Source organism: Mustela nivalis (genome assembly GCF_964662115.1).
Source record: "Mustela nivalis genome assembly, chromosome: 6".
Lineage (NCBI taxonomy): Eukaryota > Metazoa > Chordata > Mammalia > Carnivora > Mustelidae > Mustela > Mustela nivalis.
This window is the reverse complement of record NC_139025.1, coordinates 128,636,389-128,655,985: the sequence shown is the minus strand read 5'-3', so window position 1 is coordinate 128,655,985 and position 19,597 is coordinate 128,636,389. Positions and strand designations below refer to the sequence as shown.

General features: G+C 43.3%; 1 protein-coding gene across 8 annotated transcripts in view; it reads right to left on the bottom strand.

The window, feature by feature from the left end:
• Window positions 1-19,597, bottom strand: part of ADAMTS17 (ADAM metallopeptidase with thrombospondin type 1 motif 17) — a 327,093-nt gene that overhangs the window by 140,528 nt on the left and 166,968 nt on the right. For all 8 annotated transcript variants that reach the window (XM_082736460.1, XM_082736461.1, XM_082736454.1 and 5 more), the window contains exon 10: window positions 18,610-18,760. In XM_082736460.1, the coding sequence (XP_082592586.1) occupies window positions 18,610-18,760 (151 nt within the window). The remainder of the gene's footprint in view (window positions 1-18,609; window positions 18,761-19,597) is intronic.

Genomic DNA, 19,597 nt, shown 5'->3' with positions numbered 1-19,597 from the left:
GGGAAGACGACCTATGGAAGTTGGTCAATGAGCTACCCTTCCTGAAACCTTTGGCCCACATGATTTCTTAGCAGTATTTTTCATAAGGAGATTCTATTTAATCTTTCAGAAACAGATAACACCAATGCATTCAAACTGTTTAAGAACTTTTAAAGGGAGGGGAAATGTTTTCCTTATTCTTTGTATTAATTCATATCACACTGAAACCAAACTGGATAAGATAAGCACAGGAAAAGAAAAAAAAAAGTTAATACCAAACTCATTTATGAACACTGTGGCGAAAATCCTAAATAAAGTTTACTAATATAGTAAAGCATGGTACCATGTCCAAGTAAGCTTTACTCCACGAATCTGAAGATGGGTCAGTATTAGAAAACTTGCTAATATAATTTGCCACATTAATAATTCAAAGAGAACTCATCCAGTTCTCTCCATGGATACTTAGAAGACATTTAATAAAATTTAATCACAACCTCTTATTAAAATTCTTAACAATACACACAAATGGATACTTCATTTGATAAATATTTATCTCATGGGGAGACATCAGAAGCATTCTCATTAAAATTGAGAAGAATAATGCCTATTACCAGACTGCTATTATTTTAGATGAAAGAAAGAATTAGGGGCTAATATGGGATTATATAACTAAAAAACCCAAAAGATTCAAGCAAAGACCTATTATAACTTCTAAGAGAATTCAGTCAGATGTTGGGTAGAAAATTAAAATATGGTAATCAAAGCTATTTATAAATAGCAACTACAACCAATTTTATAGGTATAATGGAATGAAAGATCATATTCATATAGGAAAAAATATTCTATAGGGATAAATAAAGAAACTTGTAAAACATAAATAAAGAAAAATTTTAAATTGCCCTGAGTGAAGGAGGGAAGATGTCTTGAATGGATATAAAGAAACACTATGTAGGGAGACTTAAAAGTATAAAGGCATACATTTTTCACTAAGTAAGACTCTAAAATAATATAATTGAATTTAAAATACCAACACAAGTTAGACTTAAACAAGCAGATTCTGAAGACCATATGAAAAATAAACAGGAAAAGAATAGCCAGTAAGACTGTGAAAAGGCATCTGGTTAGTGTATTAAAATATTTTATAAAGCTACAGTCATGTAAGTATTAAGAGGTACATGATTAAATCAGTGGAACAGACTGGCAAAATCCAGAAATATATTTTAAAAATAAGATATAAAGAAGTATAATATATTATAAAAATAGCATTTCAAATTTATGGGGAGAAATTTATTTAATAAATGCTATGTAGCCACCTGAGGGGCCATCTGGAAACAAAGTAAAGTTGGATCCCTTACCTCACACCTTACACTAAAATAAATGACTGCTGTATTAAGGGTTTTTTTTTTTTTTAAAGATTTTATTTATTTATTTATTTATTTATTTATTTATTTGACAGAGAGAGAGGGAACACAAGCAGGGGACTATGAGAGGGAAGCAGGCTTCCTGATGAGCAGGGAGCCTGACTCGGGGCTCTATCCCTGGACGCCGGGATCATGACCTGAGCCGAAGGCAGACGCTTAACGACTGAGCCACCCGGGCACCCCTGTATTAAGGATTTAAACATAAAAATGAAACCATAAAAATGCTAGAAGATATCACATGAATTAAATTTATTTACAGTTTAGGAGTAGGAAAGACATTCCCAAGCATGACATGAAATTCAGAAGCCTTATAAAATAAATACTGATATATTTGACTTTACAAACATACACACATGCACACACACACATTCCTGCTTGACATAAATGATTAAAAAAAGCAAACAAACTGCAAAAACATTGTAATTCATATTTCAGCTAAAGGGCAATTTCCTTAAAAATAAAATCTCTTACCAAATCACTAAAAAAAGACCAATAATCCAAAAGATTTAAAAAGACAGTCCAAAGAAAAAAGAACACAACTGGCTTCTTAATATGTGAAAAAATGCTCAAAGTCATTAATAAGAGAAATGCCATTCAACCTGCAATAGACACATTTCCTAAATGCTCAGACTGGCAAGGACCAGAGAGGCTGAGTAAAGACATGGAGAGATAGGAAATTTCTTATGTTGTTTATGGGAGCGTAAACAGATAAGCTTCTTCAGAGATCAATCTGACAATATCTATCAAGAACTGAGGCATGTACCTAATTTCATCTCAAGTTCAATGACAGGCAAAATTAATCTGTAGGTTCAGAAAGAAAGAGTGATTATTGCTGGCAGTGAGTGAATAGAAGGGGTCTGAAGCTTCTGGAATTGCAGAGATGCTATATTTCTGATGTGCAGGTTAAACTGATGTGTTCAGTTTATAAGGAAAATGAATATAACTGTACACTTAAGATTAAAACTTTTCTGTGTTTCCTGTTGTGTTATATACAGGTGAATAAAACATGCAAAAATGACCTTTTAACCACTTCTAGGTATTTATCTTATAGACTAATAGTTCTCAATTTGGGGTGATTTTGCCCCCCTACACGGAATTTGACAATGTGTGAAGACATTGTTTTGGTTGTCACATCTAGGGGATGCCTGACTTGTAGTGGGTAGAGGCTAATGTTATTAAATATCCCATAGTGTATAAGACAGCTGCAGCAAAGAATGACTTCAGTAGTGCCAGTCAGGACACTCTGCTATGGATAAACTCAGCAGTAATGACAAAAAGAAAAACAATAAGTTACAGTGAAGATAAGAGACTCTTATCTATAGGAAACAAACTGAGGGTTGCTGGACGGGGTGGGTAAGAGGGGAGGCTAGGGTAACTGGGTGATGGGCATTAAGGAGGGTACTTGATGGAATGAGCGCTGGGTGTTATGTCAATGGTGAATCACTAAATTCTACCCCTCAAACTAATAATATACTATATGCTAATTAAATTTAATTTAAATTTTAAAAAGTTACAGTGGAGAGTCCTTCAAGATACCTTACCCAGGTGGCCAAGGTTAACATCACCAGGACAACATTCCCCATGTCTCCACAGGGGGTGTGTTCCAAGAGTTCCAGGGGATGCCTGAAACCATGGATAGTACTGAACCCTACAGACACTGATATTTCCTATATGTATATACCCATGACAGAGTTTAATTCATAAATTAGGCACAGTAAGAGATTAAGAACCATTATAAAACAGAACAATTATGACAATATATAATAAAAGTGTTATGAATGTGGTCGATGAGTCTTATTGTATTCACCCTTATGATGACGTGAGATGATAAAAAGCCTACATGATTTGATGAAGCATCACATCATGACCCAGGTATTTTGACCTGGGGACAGGCTACGACTGACCTGACCACAGGTCAGAAGGAGGATCAGCTAGCTGCTTCAGACCACAGTTGACCATGGGTAATGCGGATAAGGGGGTACCACTATAACAAGATGTTACGTGTTACAAGATGTTACAATCATGCAGAACCTCAATATAATCATGAGAAAACAGCAGGTAAACCCAGATTGCAAAATAACTGACCGGTACCGCTCAAGTGACAAGGTCATGAAAGACAAAGACCAAGGAACCACCACAGACTGGAGAGACCAAGGAGACAGGACTAACTAAATGCAGAACAGGATTCCAGTACAGAAAAGGGGCATTGGCAGGAAAACTGGTGACATCTGCATGCACTTCAGTGAACAGAATTGTACTGGGATTATAACCCAGTTTTGATAATGGTTTTAGTGTACTGTAAGATGCGGACACAGAAGGAAGCTGGGGGGAAAGGTATACACTTACTGTACTATTTTTGTTCCTCTTCTTTAAATATAAAGCTACCTCACAACAAAAAGCTAAATAACATAGTTTGTAGTTAAAAAAGAAAAAGAAAATGGATGGGGCAACTCTACTTACACAGGGATTGAACAACTCTAAAACATCCTTAAGAGAAAAAAAGCAAGATACACAATAGCACAATAGGATGCTCATATTTGTATGAAAAAGGAAATCTACAAATGTTTTGAATTTCACACCTTGCGCATACATTGCTTATTTGGAAAACAGACTTGATTCTGAAAAGTCACACTGATAACCAAGCATCTGTGGTGTAGGTGGTCTCTGCTACGATGACTTCATGCCCACAATGCTTATTTACAAAGTATCAATCAGATAAAGGTGAAAATGGCAATGTGGCTTTTCTGGAGTGAATTCTTTCTTTACAGCCTCAGTGCCACTGCCTCATTCAAGTCCTCTTCCTTTCTCATCTGGACAAATGCAATCAGGTCTTCTTGATTGCAGTTTTCTTCATGATCAATGTATCTGCAAAATCTCTTTGGAAACACAGATCTCAACTTAACCTCAACACCCATCGCTGTCTGCAGGACTCACTTAAAATCCCTGTGACACATCCCTGCTCCTCACTTAGGTTCTGCCCCCGGTCCTCTCCCTGCCATCTCCATGCACCCCTGTCCTACGTGCACCTGACTACCCACATTCCACAGCTCCTCTGTGCCCCCGGGCCCCAGCACGGGTTGCTGTTTCTGCTGGGAGAGCCCACTTCGCTGCAAGCTGTATCATGCCACATTGGAGAACTAAGGTAGAGAGCGAGCATGACCTGTGCCTGCCCTTGGAGCTCATTGCAGGGAAAGAACCAGAAATGAAATAAATAATCTGAAGAGAGCGACAGGAAATCATTCTCTGTATTCTTCAAGGCCAAATCCAGGAGCCCCATCTTCTGTAAAGTCTTTCCTTCTTTTCTCCATTCTCACCAGGAAGAACCCATTAGGGTTCTAAAAACACTCCACCTCCAAATGGTTCTTCTGAGTGACTGTCCCATGTGTCTCACCTGCTACCTCTCTGGCTCCCCTCCATCCTGAACTCCTGGGGAGGGGACATGCACTGGCTGTGTTTCACTGCCTCCTCCTCTCATTAGCTGGAGGCTAATACAAATATTAGTATCCTGCCATGCTATTGTGTATCTTGCTTTTTTCTCTTAACATTTTAGAGTTGTTCAATCCCTATGTAAATGGAGTTGCCCCATCCTTTTTCTTTTTCTTTTTTTTAACTACTGATTGTGCTATTTCGCTTTTTATTGTGAGATAGCTTAAGACTTAAAGAAGAGGTACAAAAACAGTACAGAAAGTATGTACTTTCCACCCCCACACTGCTACCAGCTTCCCTCTGTGTCAGCACCTTACAGAATCCTAAAACCATTATCAAAACCAGGATATTAATTCCAGTACAATACATGTGGAAGCACACAGTACCCACCCAGACAAGCCTCGCTGAATGAGCAAATGAATTAATCAACGAATGAACAAATACATTCATGAGAAGGCCATGCACTGCTCTGACAGCATAAGGGAAGAGCTAACATACTCTAAGGGTTTACTGAGTTCAGGCTAAGTACTTTATCAGAATTATCTCATTATCACTCATACCACTTAGGAGACAGAAACAATCACTTGTCACACCTTGCAGTGACCTACCCAAGCTGTGGAGCTGGGAGGGCCCTAGAACATATCCTCTTATCCACTGGTTTTAATACTGCCTCCTGATGGGTCCTCCTCTGCTTTGTCCCCCTACAATCTTGCACCCTCTCCATCAACCAGGTACATGGGCTCTTCACATCACTGTCTCCTATTTGCAGTAGAATGGAATGTTTGGGGCCCTGAGCCCATAATGTTCTGTTTGCAAGCATCGCTGGGCTACATAATCTTGGCTCAAATGAAATGTACAGTCACTCAAGTCACATCAGGGGTGGGAATGCACAGGCTTCCCCAGCTCCTGCTCCAACAAACAGAAGAAAATAGGGCAATCAGCTCGAGACCTGCTCCTGTCTAAGAGGAATAAAGGAGGATCGTGTTTGTCATGTACAGGTAAAATTTTATCCTGCCCTGGATTTTAACTTTGTGTTAAATGGTGAAAGTATCAAGTTTTATAGGGGGAAAAAAGTGAAATAAGGTCAGATGGGAGAGAAAAAAAAATATAATAACAACCACCACCATCACCACCACCAAAAACAAACAAAAAATTCCCAAAACCAAACCAAACCAAACCAAACCAAACAGCAGTGGAAAGCTACTGGTCTGGGACGAAGAACAAGGAAAATGAAACAGCTGTCTGGTTCTAGCATCTGTTGACTCCCTGGCTACATTTAAGGTTTGGCAAAAGTCGTATCAACTGCATTTCGCAGCCGAGAGCCTCCAGCGGCTGCAGGACAAGCACGCCAGTGCCAAGCTTTCCTCCCATGGCGTACTGTGAAAACACAGGCAAGGTCTGAGTTCCTCAGGAGACAGCACTGTTCCTGCATTCAAAGCTTTACAATTTTTCTGCCACTGGCAGTGTCTAGTGTCCATTTTAAGTGCCAGGGAGGTTGTTTTGATACTCTTCCTCACTGGGCACCCACTGAGTGTTTGGAGAACAGCTCTGTCTCACAGCCATACCGAAGGCAATGGTTATGTAAAAACCCTCAGAAATGTGTTGCTGATAACACCAGCCAAAAGGGAGATAAAATAAGAGCTGGATGAAAAAGTTACTAATCCAAAATTTCCACAAGTACTACTGCAGTTTGAAGCCTTCCCCCAGGCTGGTATGCCAGCCCCATTTCTGGAAGGCTCCCTGAGCCCTGAGGTTGGTCACTCCTTCCATGTCCCGTGGGTCGCAGAGACAGTTACCTGGCTGGGGCCACCTTGAGGGAGAGAGGGGATGTCACAGGGTGAAGGCAGGGTGGGGGCATCCAGGCACTCTGCTGGCAAGGGGTAGGGGGACGGGAGACAAGAAGTGGCAGATAACCACACAACTTGCAAAGTCTGGAGAGCTCTCTGAGGAGGCAGTCTACTGTAAACTTCCAAACACTTCTGGAAAATTGGGGCCTTCTGCTGCCAAAGCCCAACAGTTTTGAGAAAGGCTACAGATGCTGGGCAGGAGGCTGAGACTGAGGCAGGCAGGACAGCTTTCAACCTGGCACCCAACCCAATGTCCTACCGCGTGGCCCCGTCTGTCTGAGAGGGGCAGGGCGAGGCTCTGGCTCAGGCCAGCCGCCCACTCTGGCCAGGTACTCAGCATTAAAGTGGCAGGTCTCATTTAGATAGGCAGTTCCCAAGCCTGGCTGAGTGTGAGATTTCCCCAGGAAAGCTGTTTTCTAGAGACTCAGAGACTGACAATCTGGAGGAGGGCGTTCAAACTTCCGACTTTCTCTGGAGAAGCTTCTAATGACCCATCAGGTGTAGAAGTGACCAACATGAGAGAAAAGCACCTGTAGTTCCAGGTGGAAGTTTGACACTCTGAGCTTCCTGGACCCCACCGGGACCTCTAGTCATTAAGACGCCTGTAGAATCTCTATGAGATCTGGGAAAGTTCGCAAAGAGCCTTTCCATCCCTGCAACTTGAGGTGGCGGGTGGGGCGGGGGGGGGTGAGGTTGTGACAAGAGAGAGAGAGACTGGATGCTGGAGAACAATGCCTGGTGTTCCTAAGGCAGCAGGAAGAATGACGGAAAGAAAGAAAGCACAAGGAAAGATGCAGAAAAGAAGGACCAACCAACAAGACTGTCAGCTAAATAGTGTCCCCTCTGCCACTGGCTTCAGGACAGAAAACAGTGGTAGTACTACCCCTTCCTGAGTGCACAGCACATGTCATACCCTTATACGGTATGTAAGTAGAGCTCCCCCACCCCATTTTGTAGACTGGAAAACTGAGGCAAAAGAGACTGTGTAACTTGCTCAAGAGGCAGAGGCAGGAAATGACCCTGGGTGCCTGATTTGGGAGGCGACCTTCTTAAGCACTGTGTGATAGGAGCAGCAGCCCCATGCTGTGCAGAAAGGCCAAGAGAATTAGAGGGGGAGAGCAAACAATAGAGAGAAAGAAGACATAAGACCCTTAAATCCCAATTACCATTCTAGACACTCTTGTCTTCCTGAAACAAGTGGCCTACAGCTTCTGCGCTCAATGCTTAAAAAAAAAAAAAAAAAAAAAAATAGCATGATTGCACATGCCTGTTCATTGCAAATGTCATGATGTGTAGGCTCACCCTTGCTCAAGTCAGTTAAAAGGCTGGTGTTCATCCCTTCCCAGCACTACCTTCCTCTCCAGGTGGGGCTGTCATATACGGGCTTCAGGGCAATGATGGAATATGTTGCCAAGAAGATTGTTGGGCTAAAGGTGAGTAGTCATTACATAGCACCTTCCAAATCAGAATCTCCAGGAACCAGGGTGATGGGGGGGGGCAGATAAGTATCTTTCATGCAGGAAAGAGCTGGGGGCTTTAAGAGACTGTGCTCATTGTCATAAGGTTGTCCTAACTCTGCATCTCTTCCTTCTGTCTCCAGGAGCCATGTGACACTCTGCCTTTCAGCTATCTACCTTGGGCTCTCTCACCCTCTGCTCCACCCAGCAGGATATCTGAGCCCCAACAGCTATAAAGTCTTGTTAAATAGTGCCTTGGCTTTCTAGTGACTTTCCGACAGAGACAGGAGGAACTTGTAATCATAAAGAAGATGGACCGGGCTAATTGTGTAAAGTTCATTTCCCCTTTGTAATAAATATTTACCATCCAATGTTTATAACTTTTATGTTTAGACTTTCTTGAAATGCTTTATTGAATTAAAAACATCACATTACCATTGGCTAAAAGAGGAGACAGCTATATTTGCCAATAATTGCTGCAAGAAATGCCAGCTATCGATGCCAATTTTTTTTTTTTTTTGGTAGTTCATATTTCCATAGACAGCTCTGAGCCTTACAATACCAGTATTTTGCAGACAGACATGGATGTACTGGTGATGGTGTGGGGATCTCCAGAGCCCTAGACATGAAAATGGACCGCATTTTAATTTCTCTGGACTCTCTAGTATGCAAGTCTTTAAGAAGGCAAGAAGTCTGGTTAATATTTGAAGCTAGGCTGCTCCCAAAGCAGCTGTTTTTCCCCAAGTTATTTACCCAATGCCTCTGAATGCAGAAATGGCTTGTAATTTTGATTGATCTTAAAAAAAAAAAAACCCAAAACTACACAAAGTTGCAGTCAGAAGGAACTTCTATATTTAAATTCCAACTAAAGAAGAGGAATAGCTCATGGCAAGCCAGCACTTCCTGCTGGAGACAGATGGTGGCCTGCCATGGCCTAGCACTCAGCCTTTTGCTAAGAGTCACCTGGGGAACCTATAAACACCTTTGCAGAATAATATTTGTCAATGCATAATTACCGAATTCATAAGATTGCAAAGGAAACAACTGAAGTATAATCCAAAATACAAAAATAAATAGTTCAGTGACCCATGTGTTTCTTTGTCAACACGTTACCTGAGAAGATCTGGCCCTGGGTCTAATAACCACTGTCATTTTAAAGATTACTTATTTGAGAGAGACAGAGACAAGAGAGTAAGCAGGGGGAGGAAAACAGGGAGTGGGACAAGCAGACTCTTTGATGAGTAGGGAGCCTGAGACAGGGCTTGATCTCACGACACTGACATCATGACCTGAGCAGAAATCAAGACTCAGATGCTTAATCAACTAAGCCACTCAGGCGACCCTAACCATTGTAATTTTAAAGTAGTGGTGAGTGTAAATGGTAACCTGAGATAGCAGCTACACCATCATGCAGTATGAAACTATCTGGGAGTCCTAATCCCGAGGCAATCATGGGTGCTGCTAAGACTGTTGTGGCTTACTGCCAACATCCATGGTTGAAGGAAACTACAGTTGAGCCTTGAACAACACCGGCATAGGGATGCTGACCCCTGACACCACTGAAAGTCCACATGTCACTTCTGACTCCCCCCAAACCTGACTATTAATAGTCTTCTGCTGATTGGAGGCCTTACCAATAACATAAACAGTTGATCAGCACATGTATTGTATGTTACCTATATTATATAGTGTATTCTTTATTTTTTTTAAGATTTTATTCATTTGACAGACAGAGATCACAAGGAGGCAGAGAGGCAGGCAGAGAGAGAGGGGGGAAGCAGGCTCCCTGCTGAGCAGAGAGCCTGACGTGGGGCTCGATCCCAGTACCCTGGGATCATGACCTGAGCTGAAAGTAGAGGCTTTAACCCACTGAGCCACCCAGGCGCCTCTATTATATCCTGTATTCTTACAATAAATCTAGTTTAAGTACAAGTCAATGTTAAGAAAACCATAAGAGAAAAATACATTCAGGAGTGCCTGGGTGGGTCACTTAGTTAAGTGTCTGCCTCTGGCTGAGGTCATGATCCCAGGGTCCTGGGCTGGAGCCCTGCATTGGCTCCCTGCTTCGCAGGGAACCTGCTTCTCCCTCTCCCTCTGCCTCTTCCTCCCGGCTCATGCTTGCTTGCTTGCTCGCTCTCAAATAAATAAAATCTTTTAAAAAAGAGAAAATACATTCATCGTACTATACTGTATTTATTTTAAAAAGTCCCACATATAAGTGGATTCCTACAGAGCACACCCGTGCTGTTTAAGGGTCAGCTGTACTCATTTCAGTTACAGATTGGAAAAAGATAAAGATGTAAACCTCCATCATCCTTGTTCACAAAACCTCTGAAATCTATCTGGCAGCCCCTGGTTCAGAACCCCTGCTTCTGTACAATAAAGTTGTGTCCATGAGAAACATAACCCTCTGAGATGATAGGCATCCACCTTCTGCCGGGATCAGCTTTGGTTCCTCATAAAAGGCAGAAGCAAAATGAAAACTTTCCCCGCTGGTAGTCATGGTGGTTAGTATTTTTCTGAAAATATAATCTCTCTAGTTTCTTTTCTTCTTATTTTTATGGGTCTCTATTCCAGAAAATGAAAAAGAAAATGTTCAACTCCTCAGCACTGGTGTGTTTTGTGGTTTTCTTCCCTTGGCGGTGTCAAACCTTGGTTATGTTTCATTATTTTTGTGTGTGTGATAGGCTTAAAGTTCTAGAAATTTCTAACACACACACACACACACACACACACACACTTTCCTCATGGATAGTTTAGGTATTTTTCCAACCTACCCCCTACTGCTCTGCACAGAAATATCCACTGAGGGGCTTGCCATCAACAAGTTTTGGGAGATCCTGGACCTGAGAACAGGGACAGTGTTCCCAACTTAACAGTTGCATGAGTGTGGTTTGTAAAAGAAGAGGTTCCTCCAGATTCTCAGAGCTGTAATGGCTTTGTGATGTTCATTGCCCTATAATTCCTGGCTGAGTATTTTTCTTTCTTTTTCACACCATCCAGAAAGTAGTACCTTTTTTTCCTATTAAAGGGGGCCTCACGTGATTTGGAGGATCTTGCTAAGAATTCTGCATCATAGTTCATCTCTGAAATAACCAGAGGCACTTGACATGTCATGATATCATGGGCATGATTCTTGTGAAGAAATGGACAGCTGGAGAAGTGGGATGAGCACAGGGCAACCAGGAGACCTACATCTAAACGGAATACGTCATGGGCCCTAACGTCAACTGCACCATTATTTTAGCAAAATGGAGTATAAATGACTATTGTGAAACATACACTTAGAATCCACTTTATGTAACCTATTTCTAATATGCTTGAGGGGCCACAGGGATAAGCAATACATGTTCACATTTTTTCTTTGTTGGCTTATGAGCTGTAACTTTGCTGTGTTGTTTATTGGTTGACTGACAGGTGATACTATACATCTTTAACTTATCACAGTCCATCTTTCTGTGCAATCATTCCACCTCATACGTAGTATAAAACCTTACAGTAGTATATGAACCTCTCTCCTGCCCTGGCCTTTGTGTGAATATCATGCACTTTACTCTTAAGAATGTCATAAACTCTACATTACTGCACTGGTTTCCCATGGCAAATCTATTACTGTTTCTTACTGTCTCTCTAAAAAAATCACCATAAACCTCATGATTGAAGAGAACACCAATTTCTCATCATACAGTTCTGGAGGTTGGAAATCCAGAATCAGCTGCAATGAATGGGCTTAAATCAAGGTTTTCCCAGCCTCTCTGGAGGCTTTGAGGGGACAATCTATCTCCCTGAACTTTCCACCTCCTAGAAGCTGCCTTGCTCTCCTTGGCCGATGGCCACCTCCTTGTATGACTCCCACCTTTCCCTTCTGCTACCTATTCTGATCTCTTGCTTCACCCTCACTCAGGACCCTTCTGATTACATCAGGCCCATCCAGGGAATCCAGGAAATCTCCCCATCTCAAGACCCTTAACTGAATAAAACCTGAGAAGTCCCTCTTGTCCTACAAGGTAAAGCTCACAGGTTCTGGGATTAGGACATGGACATTGACCATGATTGTACTCTTATTTTTTCTGTAAGATAATTGTTTAAATGGTCAAGGATCTTTTAAAGACAGTTGAATATACTTAAGTATATCATATATTCACCCATGTAGCCCCTACTTCCAGGGTTCTTCATTTCTTTGTGTACATCTAGATTTCTATCTACAATCATTTTCTTTCTGCCTGACTCAATCCCAGGACCCTGAGATCATGACCTGAGCCAAAGGCAGAGGCTTAGCCCATTGAGCCACTCAGGCGCCCCTGCCTGAAAGATTTAATATAAATAAAGCATGGGTTGGCCAGCTATGATTTATCTTAAGCTTTTTCGTAACAGAAAAACTCCATTTCACCTTAATTTGTCAAAGAGATTTTTGCTGGGTATTGATTTCTAAGGTGACAGCTTTTTTTCTTTTTTTCCTCTCAGGACTTTAAAGATGCTGTTCTACCATTTTCCCACCTGCATTGAATAAAAAATATGTTTGTTTTTTTTTTAACCTTTGTTTATGTGTTCATAACTTTTCTCCTCTGGCCTTTTTAAGGTTTTCTCTTTATCATTACTTTTAAGCAACTGGATCATGAGGATCGTTGGTCTAGATTTCTTCATGTCTCTTTTGCTTGGGGGTCACTGAGTTTCTCGGATCTGTGGGCTTATTTTCACCAAGATTGAAATTTTTTTTAGCCATTATTTCAAGTATTTCTGTCCTTGCTGTCTCATTTCCGCCTGGGGGTATCATGTGTGTGTGTGTGTGTTTGTGTGTCTGTGTGTATCTCCACCTGTATCGTGTGTGTTTGTGTGTGTGTGTATCTCAACCTGAAGACCCACAACTCACTCATGCAGTCTTCTATTTCTTTTTTTCTTTCTTTTTTTTTTTTTTTATTATTTTTTACGGTCTTCTATGTCTTACCTTTTTTTAATCACTTCATTTTCAAGTTCACTGAGGATTTCTTCTGCAATCTCTCATTTCCCAGCAACAGGGTCTCTTTCATTTCAGACAGTGGAGTTTTCATTTCTAGAGTTTCCATGGGATCTGTTATATATCTTCCATATCTCTACTTAACATGTTCCATCTTTCTGCTATCTTCTTGAATCTGGATTATGGTTACAATTACTGTTTGTTAATTCTATCTTCTGTGTCTTTCTTGGTCAGTTTTGATTGATCAATTTTTCTCCTCTTCATGGATGTAATTTTCAGCTCTTTGAAGACCTGGTAATTTTTTATTTGATGCTGGATATTGTGAATTTTATTTCATTGAGTGGTAGATGATTTTGTATTTCTACAAGTATTTTTTAGCTTTGTTCTAGGGCCTGCTTAAGTCACCTGAAAACCAGTGTGATCCTTTCAGATTTTGCTTCTAAATTTTATTAGGTGGCACTAGATCAGCATTTAGGACAGGGTTAATTTTGCCACGCTACTGATGCAACACCCTTCTGTGCATTTTACATGAGCTCTGGAGGTTCTTCCCTCTAATGTTTCCAGATGGTCTTGGGTCATCTTCTCACACATACATTGCTGAGTACTAAGCTGAAGACTCATGGAGATCTTGTGCACATTTCTGAGGTTTTTTTCTTTATAAAGGTCTTCTATGGAACCTCTCTCTGTTAACTCTAACTTCCTTGGCCTCTCTGTGCTCCTAGCTCCATTTCTTCAACTCAGGAAGGTTTGCTTCTTCTCAGTTCTCCCTCCCCATGCCATAGCCTCGAGACTGTCCAGGCAGTATAGGTCTGGATAATCAGAGGGCTCATCTTATGTGCTCCACATCTCTCATGAATGACAATTCTTTCTTGCTGGATGTCCAATGTAATGGAAAAAAATCACTATTTCATATAGCTCATATAGTTCATCTGATTTCTTAGTTGCTTCAGGTGGGACAGTAAATCTGGTTCCTGTTACTTCATCTTGGCCAAAGGCAGAAGTCAGAATAAGAAACTAAAAGCAACATTGGGACCATAATCATTTGATTACATGAGATCCAATTCAATCCTCAAAGTCATTAAAGAATAATAATGGTTATAAAGTTCATTCTGGCACGGGATCAAAAGACCTTTCTGATTGGTTCTGGATATCTCTGGCTGCCAGAAGACTACAGGTGTTACATAATGCTTTATTTTTCATGCCAGTGAGAAGTTCAATACAGAGAAATGCTGAGCCTACAGATGTACACAGACAGATTTAGTTCTGTGTTCCATGGATGGGAATAAGTACTACCTAGCAGGGTAATAATAACACACATATCAGCTCAAGTACTTGGGTGCTGACATTGTGACAGACTCAGTTCTCGGTACCTTATGTGTATTAACTCACCAGGAGCCTTGGATTTTACCAATGAGGGCACTAATGCACAAATAAGAGACACAAAGTGATGGTCACTAGCAACCAGTCACTCACTACCAGATCTACTCTGCTGCTTTGAACAGTTTCTTGCCCTAGAAGGAAGCCACAGGAAAGATCTTTTTGGATCCCTGCAAGACATTTGACAAAGTCTTACATGTATGTTGCTGAAACAGATAGTTAACTCAGGTTTAGAGAGAGTCAGCACATTATAATTATACAGGGACGTCTCTAAGACTTTCTTCTTCAACACAGGCTTATCCATAGGGTCATCAGTAGTTGAGTAAAGTCACATGAAAACTTAAATTTGCTGTTAGGGTTATGGATGGATCCCAGATCAACAATTACTCACGAGCATTTACTATGTGCCAGCACTGAAACAAAGTACTTGGAAAACAATGGTGAGTAAAAGCAAAGATTCCTGCCCTTGAAGGGTTTATCATCTAGAGGGAGATTATCAATAGTTATGACAAGCAAGTGAATTATATAGCATGTTAAAAAATGGTAAGTTTATGAAAGTAGGGCTTTCCCTTAGGGAATCAGGAGACTTGGGTGCTCTAAGAGTGGGTGGGAGAGGGTTACCAGATTAACATTTTTAAGGATTTTATTTATTTACTCATTTATTGCGTGTCTGTGAGTTAGGGGAAGAAGCAGAAGGAGAGGAGAGAGAGAGAATCTCAAGAAGACTCCCTGCTGAGCATTGTGCCTGATGCAGGGCTCAAACTCATGACCCTGGTATCAAGACCCACGCCAAAATCGAGTATCAGATGCTTAACCAGCTGAGCCACTGAGGCATCCCTTACCAGATTAAAATTTTAAATTGCATGGTCAGGGTAGGCCTCCTTGAGAAAGCTGAAAAAACAAAACCCCAAAACTCAAAAAAGATGAGGCACTTAGTCATTGGGACAAGTGGGAGGAGAGTATCCTGACAGATGAAATGCCAGCATGAAGCAGAGCGTGTCCCTGCAAGTTCAAGAAAGAACAGGTAGGCAATTCAACTGGAACGGAGTAGTGGAAAGAAGATGCAGAAGGAAGTGAGGACAGGATGAAGAGGGGAAAGGGCTCATACTAGCACCAAAAGTCAGTGTTACAGGGGATGAGAAAGGAACAATATAACATAGGTACACCCTTCTGTTATACTGAACACCCATTGAAACACAGATTCACAAAGGTACCACATGAGTATATTTATGACAAAGCAAGTCTTAGAATCCCTTAGTTGGGGGACACCTGGGTGGCTCAGTCGATTAAACATCTGACTCTTGATTTCAGCTCAAGTCATGATCTCAGGGTCCTAGAATCAAGCCCCCCCCCCCCCCGCATTGGCCTCTGTGCTCAGAGTAGAATATTTCTCCCTCTCTTTCTGCCCCTTCCACTACCCATCCCCTCTCTCCCTCTAATTAATTAATTAATTAATCTTTTTAAAAAAAAAGAAAGAAAAAGAAAAAAAGAACCCTGTAGTGGGGTACTGCCTTAGTTTGGCTTTGAATCGTATGGTGTATTCCAGGCCTAGAGTAGCCCTCCCCAAGCTCTTGGTTCCCAGCTGGCTCCTGCTCTCTTCTCCATCCTTATCTCCTGTGCTTCAGCATGGCATTACCACCATCTGACTGTGTGAGTTGCTGCAATCTGACTGTAAGATTCACACTGAAGGGAGCACCCTTGTCTTGCTAGCAGGAAAATTTCCACCAGCTCCCTGAGGCTGCTGGCCAGCTAGACAGCTGTGCTAACACGTGCTCTTTTGCTCCTGCTAGGTACTGGGGAGACAAATGTCCATTTTATTTTAGGACTGGTGAGCTCTCAAAGGAAAGGCAGGTGGGAAAATGTATTTTGTGGTTCCTGGTGAGCTGTGGAAATAAATGTTTGGTTTCCCTATAACTTACACAATGAAAGGATCTCACTTTATATATTTGTATGTTGAGCTTCTAGGGAGGAAAAAAAAAGTAACATAGCTAAGCCGATTATTACTTAACAACATTTCAGTGTCTTCTTCAAACAAAATGAAGCTAGCAAAGAAAAATGAAATACCAGGTCACCTTCCTCCCTGTTGGGGTCTGTCTTTAAATGACTGTACATAGTCTTTCCTTCCTCAGTAATAGACACACCCAGGCTCAGTCTGAAGCCCACTCCCACCTTCCTGGCTGATTGACCTTGGCCTATTACCTAACCCCTCTTAGTCATCTGTTAAATGGGGTACAAAGTCTCTGCCTTGACAGTTGTCCTCAGGGTTTCAGTGCGTGGAAAGTTCACCCTATCTATGCACTCTCTCTGCCTGGGAACTCATGAGTCCCCAGTATAGGTACCTCCCTCCTCCTATCCCTCCTGGCCCAACTGGTATGCAATCATTTGGCTCCTAAAAGGCAAAAAATGGCAGCAGCTCTCAGGCAGGAAGGGGTCTCTGCCTGGCTTGCCATCCCCACCTCACCTCCAGCCCCACTGCCTCCCCCATCCATCCTGCCCCCATATGGGCCAGCAGAGCCTGGCCTGCAATATCCCACCAACCCTGAGGTTGGGCCGAGTGGCTGCTCTGTGTCCTGTGACTCGGCTGGGCACTTCCCTCTTCTCCATCCCCGCTGTCCAGGGCATCTTTACTCTTCCTGAATGTTCAGGGTCCTCTACTGGGGTTCTAGCCACATGGGCTTTGTGCAGACACCACACCATCAAAGGACCCTCTGAAAGCTGGCCTTTCTGATGATTCTGTGTCGTCAGGTACTTTAAAGCAATGAAGGCTGGGACAGGCAAATGGTGCCTCCTGGCTAGCACATGGTATATGAAGAAGCATCTTCATGGTCAAGGCCAGTGGTGAGCACCAGACACACCAGTGGCAGACTGCCGGGGATGAGTAAATCCTGAGGCTCATTGCATCTCCCCAACGAGGTGTAAGGTACAAGGCACTGGGGTGCACAGTGGGAGATGGCTCTGGAAGGGCCCCTTGCTGGCACCTCTGCAGGGGGATGGGAGAGAAGGATTCACGACAGTGAACAAATGCCCTTCAGGGAAACAGCTAATGGGAAGTGCTGAGGAGGCTCTGCCCCTTTCTGCACCCCAAACAATGGCAGGTTGTTCTCCACCTGAGGACTCTGCCCTGATTTCCTGAACCAACACCCCCAGAGCCAGGAAGCCCTCGAGAGGCAACATCCCACTTCCCGGAGCCCAGAGGGACTTGTTCTGCCTGGCTGTGGCCCCGGGGTCTCAATCTGGAGGCACAATCCCTGGTGTGTCTGTCCTGGAGTTAGTCTTGCCCTCGGCTCTTGTTCTGGGAACCTGCCCCACCCTCCAGGCTCCTGCCCCGGGACTCGATGCTAACCTGAGCTCCAGCTCTAGGACGGCCCCCGTGGGCCAGCTGCCACTGGCTCCCGAGTCCTACATGACCCCACCTGGGCTAGTTCTCCTGCTTCTGGCCTTCTGCTCCAGAACAGCACAGGCCCTGGCCCTCTATTTGAGCCAACTGCCAATGGCCGGCTAGCACACCAGCTGCTCTGGCCTCCCCCTGGGCCATGGCACAGACATGGCACCGCCCCAGGTACCCACATGTCCATTTTGGTACCTCCACCCCCAGAAGGGCCAAGGCATGGCCTGCCATCTGTAGCGCGGTGAGAAAGCATGCACTCTGCAGGCAAACAGACTGAGACCAACCCTTGCTCTCCTGCCTATGAACCAAGCCATTCAGAACGACCGCTTCAACTCTAAGCCTTGGTGTTACCCCCTGTACACTGGGGAGAGCAGCCCGGGGAGCCTGTGGTGAGGCATGGCTCAGTAAATGCTAACATCTTGACAGGGTCACTGGTACCACTATTAAATAACCAATATTATTTAGTGAAATGTTCCCAACCCGACACATCCCAGAGCTTCGTGGTTCTCAGCTGCCTCCCATAGCTGTCTGGGGTTTGAGATCAGGTGACACCACCTCACTTCCGAGAAGGATGGGGTGCTCCCGTGCAAATGACTGCAAAGGTGTTCCATACGTGCATGCATGGATCAGTGAATGTGTGCGTGCATATGCAGGGGTGCGTGTGTGTGTGTGCGCGTGCACACAAGTGGTGTAGGAGAGCAGTGTCCTCCAAGAGAAGGCAGGCGCTCTCTCCTGAGCCAGCCCTCCTGCGGTTGCTTACCTCCATGTTTCGGCAGAAGGTGGCATTGGTGCCAAACAGGATCTGGCACTGCTCGTTGGCGCTGTAGTGCATCCCTGGCAGCTTGTGAGGGAGACGGATGGCATGCCGGCTCCTGGGGTCGGTGACCAGCAGACATGTGCTGACTTTTGACCTGGAATAGCCAAGAGGCAAGCTGAATGACAAGTGGCCTGCCCAGGTTTCTGTTCTGATTTGCCAGCCAAGAGCAGGTGAGAAGGCTGCATCTCCAAACTACCGATGGCAGGATGCCCCAAGCCCCGGCACATGGATGGTGCTTTTTGGTTCTTTTTGCTCTTTTTTTCAACCTGGCCCAATGCAGATATTTACGGCAAAGGCAATGGGAGTTTAGCAACTAGGAAAGGGCCTGAGAAGCACACCCACGAGGCTAATGTACCTTTCTCAAGTTTGAGCATTCTCGGATGAGAATGCTTTTGAAATAGATTCCTAGGGTATTTTCTTAGAATACGTCTCTGAGCAAAATTACTAGGAATGAAGAAAAAAAGAGAGAAGTTAGGGTCATTTTGTTCCATTTCAAATAAAAACCAAGTGCTTATTTCCAACTCTGCAGATTCTCTTGGAGGGGCTGTGGCAGGCCGAGACAGTGGATGGGTCCAGGTATCCCATCCCCGAAAGCTGGCTGGTGGCACGGCCTGCAAAAGACATCAGGACGGCAACCACGGTGGGAGTGTTCACAGATGTTGAGAGCAACTCTGAGAAACTGGACTGGGGGGCTGTGGCTCCATTAGGAGGTTAAATACTTGAATGCTTTGATTTCTCAATTCCCAAAGCAAGGCAGATGGTCGTGGAAAGGAAAGCCAGCCTCTCACCAAGATTCCTAAGGGGCAGAACTGCACATGAATACACACAGGCTGACACTGGTCCACCTCTCCTGGGCTCTGATATACACAACACTTGAACAAAGGCAGTGGAACCAGCCACGTGTGTATGAGCAAATGAAAATGCCCCAGCC